The sequence below is a fragment of the Telopea speciosissima genome, chromosome 6 (genome assembly GCF_018873765.1).
Source record: "Telopea speciosissima isolate NSW1024214 ecotype Mountain lineage chromosome 6, Tspe_v1, whole genome shotgun sequence".
In the NCBI taxonomy this organism is placed as follows: domain Eukaryota; kingdom Viridiplantae; phylum Streptophyta; class Magnoliopsida; order Proteales; family Proteaceae; genus Telopea; species Telopea speciosissima.
Window position 1 is genome coordinate 40,309,256 of NC_057921.1, and position 9,767 is coordinate 40,319,022.

At 43.3% G+C, this 9,767-nt stretch overlaps 1 protein-coding gene across 1 annotated transcript; it reads left to right on the forward strand.

Moving 5' to 3' along the window:
- The first annotated feature begins 4,458 nt into the window (after nucleotides 1-4,458).
- Nucleotides 4,459-8,738, forward strand: LOC122666326 (cytochrome P450 71AU50-like). The gene is made up of 2 exons (XM_043862525.1): nucleotides 4,459-5,019; nucleotides 8,007-8,738. Exons 1-2 carry the CDS (start codon nucleotides 4,480-4,482, stop codon nucleotides 8,730-8,732), a joined length of 1,266 nt encoding a protein of 421 aa, XP_043718460.1. The 5' UTR covers nucleotides 4,459-4,479; the 3' UTR covers nucleotides 8,733-8,738.
- The last annotated feature ends 1,029 nt before the right edge of the window (nucleotides 8,739-9,767 follow it).

A 9,767-nucleotide genomic window follows, 5' to 3' on the forward strand; every position in this document is an offset into this window, starting at 1 on the left:
ATATGTAAGAGCTATGCTCATTAAGCCTTATGATTTTGTACTTTATTTTTTGTTTTTTTTTTTTTAATAAAGTTTCTCCGCTGATCTTTAGCCCAAAAAAATGCTCATTGAGATGGTGAAGAGAAGTTGAATAAAAAATGAAAATTTTAGTCTTTTGATCTCAAGAGAGTATCACCATGGAAAAAAAATCCTCTCCAATTCTCTAAAAGTGTAGTGTGGTGCAATTCAAGGTGGAGAGGTCGACACCTGGCAAGCACAAAAGCTCAGACCGTTGGATGTCGCACCTGTCAGGTGTCGACCTCTCCACCTCGAACTGTACTATACTGCACCATTGGGGAATTAGAGAGGACTTAAATCCGTCCTACAATTGATTTGTTTTTGTTTGATTGATCAACTCTATGACGCAATTGAGCGTTCTTGATTCTCCCAATTCACAGCTTCCTCTATGCTGGTCCATTACCCGATAGAACCCCCTATCTGACAAAAATTTCCCCAGCCCAATATTATGATTTTCATTGATCATACAGCAGGGTAATTAGTTTTATCAGAGCACATGCAGTAATGCCGCCCAAGCAACCCAAATTTAGAAACACAATATTCTTTTCTCTTGTAAAGCAACCGTATCACATGTGATATTGGTGCAGTTCTTCAATCTCCACTTTCCTCTTTCATGTGATTCTCTAAGGTCACATTATTGTAATGTATTTAAACTCCACTTATGGAGATCAATGAATCAAGGATGAAAATATTATTCAATAAGTTTGGACACAACGCTTCATCCTATCTAAAAATTATATGGGACGCTGTTCTCTGTGCCGTAGCGCAGGCTGCGCCCAAACACATCGGGGTGGACACAATGACCATCCTGCCCCTTGAGCGGCAGGCTCATATGCCTGGGCGCAGCGTACACTGCGGCACAAAGAACATTCTCCCAAATTATATATATGGGAAAAGATTATTTAAACTGACTGCTTAAAAACTAGAATCTCCGACACCCATTCACAACAGCACTTTAATGATCGTTGGATGTAAAAAAAAGATCCCAATCATTCAATGCGGACGCTCCTGCATTTCTCTTTCTCAACAGCTGCAGCACACACACTCACTCTCTCTCTCTTTCTCTCTCTCTCTCTCTCCTGCTCCCTCAATCGCTGCCTCCACCGCCCTTCTCTCTATCTCTCTCTCTCTCTCCCCGCCACGGTACCCCCAAGCGCCACACATCGCCCATACCCAATTAAGAGGGACTAGATAGCTTCGTGGCCGGACAGTCCATTATTACTCAATTATATTCACCACATCCTTTCCGAGAGTCCAATGATAAAATTATATTATCTCACCGTGCGCATATGGTCGCTGCTGCGCCATACGATGCGCACAGCTGCGCCCCAGTACTGGGGCGGTAATTTTTCCGAGAACCCATACCTTCCATATACATATTTTTCTATTTTTCAGCTACTGTTTCCAAAGAGGAGAAACTAAGAAGAGATTATAATGCCGAACAATAACTGGCAGCGTCCTTCACTTCCTCCCCTAATGTCTTCCTGTATCATTGCAGTTCTCTTAGCAGGACTTGGAGGTGTCTGGTCTTTATCCATCCATCTCTGGCATGCATCAAAAAATGGTGATCGTTGACTACCGCCGGGTCCTCGGGGGCTTTCAATTCTCGGCAATCTTCTCATGTTGGGTGATCTCCCTCACCGTAACCTTCATCAAATGGCCTAGAAGTATGGACCCACTATGCACTTCAGGCTAGGCCTTGTGCCAATTGTGGTGGTATCATCAGCTCAAGCAGCGGAGTTGTTTCTCAAGACCATAGAACTGCTAATTAAGTGCAGGAAAGGTTGATTCATTCAAGCAGATAAGAAGGGCGGAGGTTGGCTCCTAGTTGGATCTCTTAGGGAGACTGCCAAAACTAGTGCTGTGGTTGATATTAGTGCCAAAGTGGGATTTTCGATTGAGGATATGACCTTCCGGATGCTGATTAGTAGCAAGCTTGACGATATGACCTGCCACCTAAAATTAGTTGTTGAGAAATATCACAAGCTTATTGGGGCTTATAACTTGGCCGATTTCATTCCCTATATCGGAACACTTGACCTTCAGGTAATTAGTCTCTTTAACACTTCAGATAACATATATAAGATCATATATTTTATTGGGGGAATTTTTTTTTAATGCAATTATTGAATGCATCTTGTTGTCACCAAATAGGTGAACGGATCGTGATCCTCTACTGCCGAGCTGCCCGGCTGGACCTTGCAGCCCAGACACAGTGAGGTACGCAATGACCATCTTACCCGCACTCGGGCAAGGCGCTTGCGCAGAGGCAAGGTGGTCACTGCACGCCTCACTGTGTCTGAGCTGCACGGTCCTGCCGGGCAGTTCGGCAGTAGAGGATCTGGATTGTAGGTGAACTATGGTGTAACTTTATTATATTGTACACTCAATTATATAATTTTTGGGGCGATGTTATGTTCTATGTTCGGAACGCACGAGGGCGTAGGCTCCGGACACCCAATTATATTCATGTAATTCAAGTACAAAATTATATTGTACCCATATATATATTGGTTTTAACTAAGAAAGGAAAGAAGGGCAGCACCGACTCTCAATTATGTTCATGACAAAATTATATTGTACAATGTATACTTGGCAATTCACGGGAGCCCATATCCATATATATAATTTTTGGGGGGATGTTCTGTGTTCGGGAGTTCACAAGGGCGCAGACTGCACACAAACACATGGGGTAGGAAGCAGTGGTTATTGCGGCCTTTCAGGGTGTGGGGCTGTCATTTCACCCATCCCATGTGTCTAAACGCATCCTGTGCCCCTAGTGCAGAGAACATTTATCCATTTTTTTTCTACTTTAAAAGAAAAGAAAGAAGATAAATGATAAATCATTTGAAATATAAATACTATTATTTGGTAAACAAATACTATGACTTTTGGACTCTAGCGGATTTGCCATAGTCTGGGCAATATCCAAAAATATTTATTTTTTCTATGATAAAAGGCTGGGTATGCTAGCTGTATATAGGGATGTAAATGAATAACCGAAATCCGTTTCCGTATCTGTTTAGCATTATTTGAATCCGTCCGAAAGCTAAACGGATGCAGATACGGATAGGCTATAGCTATCCGAAAAGCTATATTTACATGTAAACGGATAAAATATCCGATCAGTATCCGTGTCCGTATCTGTTTAGCACTATCCGAATCCGTCCGAAAGCTAATTGGATGCGGAAGCGGATATAGCACTATTCGAGCCGAATCCGATCCATTTACATCCTGAGATGTATACCCTAAGCTAGCACCCTATTTGTCTATCTTTCTTGCTTTCTTTGGGGGATTAGAGAGTCATTTCAAAGGGGGAAGAGAGAGATAGACGGATAGGGTGCTAGCTTAAGATATACCGTTAGTATACCCATTTCTCTCTTTCTATTTTTCACTATTACTTCCAAAGAGTAGAGAACCTAAGAAAAGATTCAACGATATAATTTTTGCGAGTTCGGTTCCTCTGCGCATACCAACAGGTGAACGTATATGTAAGAGCCAACCACCTGTCCTATTTTTGCCATTTACAAGGGGAGGAGGGGTTTTTATGGAAACAAAATTAAAATATGATTGACTCTGAGATGTGTGTTCACCTGTTGGTACGTGCGGCAGCGGAACCGAACTCAATTTTTGCCTATGGCTCCTCTCTTGCGAGCACCCCTCCTAAAGATTGGATGTTTCACTAGGCATTTATTGGGCGGGGTGCACGCTGGAAAGGAGCCCTATCCAAAGAAAAAGACCCTGTGCATTCGGACAGCCAGACTGCATGTGCTCAAGGCACTGAGCTTTGACTGCCTTACCCCTGCTCGGGCAAGACGCTTGGGCAGGGGTAAGACGATCAAAGCGTGCCGCCTTGAGTCTGGCGCTGCATATGCAACCCAGCAGCCAGGATGCACAGGAGCCAGGTCCCAGCCGGTATCCTTTAAAGTGAGCAAAAGTATTCAAGGACCGACACTGAATGTCGTAATGCATACGTATTTCTATATCGGACGAACCATGACAAAATTGTATTCAAGTACATGTTTTTATTTTGGTAAGATATTCAAGTACATGTTGGATCCCACCAAAAACGAAGTACATGTTGGAAACGTGAAGTCCTGTGTACATGTTGGAAACATGGGCGGCCACTCAATTATACTCTACCACCTTGCAATTCACGGGAGCCCATATTCATCCATATTAATATATCCCATATACATATTTCTATGCTTCACTACTACTTCCAAAGAGAAGAGAACCTAAAGAAAGATTCTGTCCAACAATAATTGTGAGCTTCCTTCACATTATCCCCTAATGTCTTCTTGGACCATTGCAGTTCTCTTAGCAGTGCTTGGAGTGCTCTAGTCTTTATTGATCCATTTCCGGCATGATCGTCGACTACCTTCGGGACCTAGGGGGCTTCCAGTGTTCGGCAATCTTCTCATGTTGGATGATCTCCCTCACCGTACCATCCATCGAATGGCCCAAAAATATGGACCCATTATGTACATCAGGCTAGGCCTTGTGCCAACTGTGGTGGTATCATCGGCTCAGGCAGCGGAATTGTTCCTCAAGACCCATGACATCAACTTTGCTAGTCGACCATACACTATGGGTGCCCAGTATATGTCTTATGGGAACAAAGGCATGGCTTTCTCACAATATGGCACATATTGGCGCAACATGCGAAAGCTGTGCACCATAGAGCTGCTAAGTGCAGCAAAAGTTGATTCATTCAAGCAGATGAGAAGGGAAGAGGTGCGCCTCCTTGTTGGATCTCTTAGGGAGGCTGCCGAAGCTAATGCAGTGGTTGATGTGAGTGCCAAGGTGGGATCCCTGATTGAGGATATGACCTTCTGGATGCTGATCGGTAGCAAGGTCGATAATTTCCGCCTAAAGTCAGTTGTTGAGGAATTCTTCAAGCTTCTTGGGTCTTTCAGCCTAGCCGATTTCATTCCCTATATCGGTACACTTGACCTTCAAGTAAGTCTATTTAATTAACACAACGGTATAAATAGGAGCTCATATTTTATATTAAGCTAATGAATTTTTCCTAGGCTTGCAGGGTATGTAATTTTATCTAAGGTCGGTGTTCTCTGTCAAAGAAGTGTGGCCCCTACGTGTGTGGGAGCCAATGAGAATGCACGCGTTGACATCATGGGATATGGGATTTTTGCCTTTCATGGGGTTAGAGGTTGTTTTTTTTTTGGTAAAAACAGGAGCTTATATTATATTACTGTTATAAAGAGATTACATTCTGAGATATCTTTTGCCCCTAGCATCATCCTGTACTAAAGCAGAAAGAGCCCAAGGGAAAGAGTCAATACAAATGGAAATTTCCATGGCTGCCAAATAATCAGCCCACGCATCAAAATTACACTTCTTCGCACGAATCTCAATCAGACCAAAAAACATTAATCGATTTTTGCCAGCCCAATCAAGGACTGCCCTGCGCTTGCCAGGGTCATTCATACCCCTGACATTCCAAGCGCCGAACATCAGCATTGGGAGGTTGAAGAAGTGGGACGTTGTACAGGGCCGCCCCTACCCGGACTTCGTTCCCTCTCACGGACACCGTTGGAAATATCTCGCACCTCCCCTGGCTCATCATTCTCCAAATCTTGCAAAGCTGTAAAACGACTGCCGCTAGTGCCCCCAGTGTCCATTGGAGAAGGAGATACTGAAGACACAGGCGCCACTGGCTTTGTGTTCTTTTGCATGGGCTCAACTATAGTAGGACCACGTGGCCCATCCACATCTGCCGAATTAGAAGAACCTCCTTCAACCTGCTTCAAAACACTTCCCTTGCGTATATCTGCACCTTTCTCACGGTTATCAAATGGCACAACTAACGCTGCACGTGGAGAAGACGCAAGTGCCCTCTTAGTCTCCTTGCCTGTAACGGATCCACCACCCTCATGTTTATTCAAAAAAGCACTATCAACATGGCCACGTGGAGGTGCAAGTGCCCTCTCATCCTCCTTACCTTTAACCGATCCACCACCCTCATTATTCTTCAAAAAATCCCTACCAACATGACCACGTGGAGGCGCATGTGCCATCTCAGCCTCCTTACCATTAACCAATCCCCCACCCTCTTTTTTATTCAAAATATCCATACCAGCAAGACTACGTGGAGGCGCCACAACCGTAGAGGCAGTAACCGAAGAAACTGTCCGGCCAGAAGCGGTTTCCGATGGCACTGAGCCAACAGCCTGAACACACAACTCCGGCGGCAAAGGTCGCTTGCCTCGAGTCCTTCTCCCCCTCGGCTTCTACCAGGCCTCCTCAACCTGCATTGCATCAGATGCAGAGCCTCCTCCATCTTGGTCATTAATCGATGCAAGAGGACACGACTTATCCACATGCCCATACACCTTACACACAGTGCACAATGGCGGAGTCCAGTCATAGTGAACAGACTGCTCCACCAACGAACCATCCTCTTGAGCGATCAAAATGGTGCTGGGAAGCCCATCAGAGGCTTTAATGGAGACGCATAGCCTCGCAAAAGAGAGACGCTCACGTTGCACAGTCCTTCTGTCTGCGCAGATTGGGCGTCCAAGAACACTTGCGATGCGCCCCAAAGATTGCGACCAAGGACGTAGAATAAGGGGGCGAGAGTCTAGAGCATCCAAAATCTGTCGACTTAAATCACTTCCCTGAAAATCGAAAACAAATATACCACTCTCCAGTCCAAAAACCTCAACACCACCTACGTGTCCCCATTTTTCCTTCACAAAATGCTGCATGGAAGAGAACGATGGGCTGGGACCGAAAACATATCCTATCAAGGCTGCCTCCCACCTATCCTTTTCCTCTGCCAACTCTTCAACAGAACACTGCGCTACTCTTTTGCCATTAACGATAGAAGGCTCAAGGTAGGGGATTGTCCCCGCACCCTCTCTTACCTTCCCACCACTAAAGAGATTCACCCACGAGCGCTGAACACCACCACGAGATCCATTACTATCCACAGTAATGGTAGGAGGGGCGCTATGAGTCATCAGCGACGTAACTCTGGCGAGCATAAACCCAAAACAAAAGAAAAAACAAAAAAAAACTTACAGAGCACTATTTTCTTCGTTAGGGGTTGTTATTTCACCTCCCCAACACACTGTGTCTGGGCATGGGCGGTCACCCCCACAAAGAAATTTCTTGCCCCCAGTTGTGTCTAGGCACAATGTTCCACGCCTTGGACATGACCTGTTAGCATTTCTAAACCTTTTTTTTTTTCCTTCCATTTTAGGGTTGGAGAGGGGAGAGGGGAGAGGGGAGAGGGGGGAGGGGATGATTTCTGGGTTTTTTTGAATATATTTTAATCACCAAAATAAATAAATAAATAAAACATGTTGATGGACGTAGGATGGATTCTGTAATAGACACTTCTACCATCTATCCCACTGGTCAAATTCTAGCTCATAAGAAGGGCGGGAGGTTGTTAAAATCCTATGGGAAAAAGAATGTTGCCAGATCATGTGGATCCTGCGCCAGGCATAGGAGCGTGCAAAAATTATCACCCATCCCTCTTGACATAAAAATCCCATCGATGTTGATGCCACTGCTTGCGATCTCATTGGCCCCCCTATCGCTACAGGGGTTATGCGATCAGACAACGATCTCTTGCCCAAAACTTATATTTAAACTTTGGGAAGTGGTTCTCTGTCCTACAGTGTGGCCTACGCAAGCTCTCCATCTTTTTCTCTCTTCTTCCCAAAACAAAAGGCAGTGATGTCTTTTCACATGGGATAAGAGAAATAGACTCGTGGGAGCGCTGTCCCGAACACAGTTCTCTTTCACTTAAAACTTTTTATTAAGCTACAAGAATGCCATTTTACTGTCTTAAAGGAATCTAATAGCATTGGTGTGTTTACTTCACTGTGTTTTGGGTTCCCATCTCAATATTGCCATGGAATTTGAAAAAAAGGCTATCTAACACAGCATTGTTAATCATTGTATATATTAATTAGGGATTAGGTCGAAGCATGAAGGAAGTTAGCAAAGTCTTGGATGGGTTTTTGGAGAAGATCATTGATGATCACATAAACAATCCTAAAGACAGTAAAGACAACAAGGACTTCATTGATGTGATGCTGCCTCTGATGATGGAATCAAAACATATGCATATTGGAGAAGAAGAACAGAGCTACATGATTGATCGGACTAATATAAAAGCAATCATTTTAGACATGATTGTGGCAGGAATAGACACATCATCTGTCACAATTGAATGGGCCCTCTCAGAACTCTTTAGGCATCCTAAGGTGATAGAAAAGCTCCAGGAAGAGTTGAGGAATAAAGTTGGCATAGATCAGCTAGTAGAGGAAGATGACTTAGTTAAGCTTGACTATTTGGATATGGTGGTGAAAGAAGCCATGAGGCTTCACCCTGTTGCTCCATTTCTATTGGCCCATGAATCCTTGGAAGACATAACAATCAATGGATACCATATACCCAAGAATTCTCGTGTGATTATAAATGCTTGGGCAATTCAAAGGGACCCAAATGTGTGGTCGACTTATGATGATGCTGAAAAATTTTTGCCTGAAAGATTTATAGGAAGTAATATTGACATCCGAGGACATGACTACCAACTTATCCCATTTGGATCAGGTCGTAGAGGATGTCCTGGTATGTATCTAGGCCTAACAATTGGGAAACTAGTACTTGGACAATTAGTACATGTTTTCGATTGAGAGTTAGCCAATGGCATGTTACCTGAGGACTTGGACATGACTGAGAAGTTTGGCATAACTGTTCCAAGAGCCAACCATCTACTTGCTCTTCCAAGGTATCGCCTTCGCCTTTGCTGCAACAATTTGTAAGGAGAGTGTGTGGTTATATATGGTAGGATTAGTTATTGGAAGTGGGGTAAGCTATTTGGAGAAATGATTAGTTATTGTAATTTGCAGGTAATTTGTTATGAATGTGGTGTTTAGAGTAATGTGAGTTGGTTATGTATGTGACTATGTAACTCCTATTGTACTTCCTATTTAAAGACAAGACAACAAATGGAATGTACGAAGAAGAAAGAAGATTTTGGAATTTCATAATTTATCTCTTTGGATTTCTATTTAAGAAGAGGTTAGGATTCCTCAATTAAGCCAAGAGGCCCAGCTTCCTTAGTAAAGCCAACCCCTTTCCCCTCTCCCATTCATTATCTTAATCCATATATCCCCAAGTACATATCATCTTTGGTTAATTTTCAATCTTAAAAGGAGTTTCTCGACACTCTAAAGCATAGTTGGAAAACGAGGTTTTCTGACTTGACTCGTCATTTAAAAAACCTGGTGACTCGGCCTGATCAAACCTAGTCAGGACGAGTCATGCTTTTTTTTTTTTTAATTTCTTAATTACAATAAGTATTAATAATGACCCAAATAAAATCTTAATTACAATAATTATTAATAATGGCCCAAATAAAAAGTTTTTGAAACAATAAGTTCATCACTAAGTTCCCAGCCGCACGATGTGCGCCGCACACCGTGCCGGGAGAGGAGCTTAATCCACAGGGAACCCACTCCTCACCTTCGTAGTAAACATAGTTAATTACTTAATTTGTAATCAATCTCTTTAACCCATAACCCACTCCTCACCGTAGTTAGTTATTTTGTAATCAATTTACTTTAACCCATAACCCACTCCTCACAGTAGTTAGTTATTTTGTAACTAATCTCCTTTGACCCATAGCCCATTCGGCCACTCCTCCCATAAATATAGTGCTATAGTCA

Excerpts from the sequence above, each read along its gene's own strand:
- LOC122666326 (XM_043862525.1), top strand. The coding sequence starts at position 4,480 with ATGTTGGATGATCTCCCTCACCGTACCATCCATCGAATGGCCCAAAAA. Across the intron at positions 5,020-8,006 it reads TCGGTACACTTGACCTTCAA|GGATTAGGTCGAAGCATGAA; the intron begins GTAAGTCTATTT and ends TATATTAATTAG.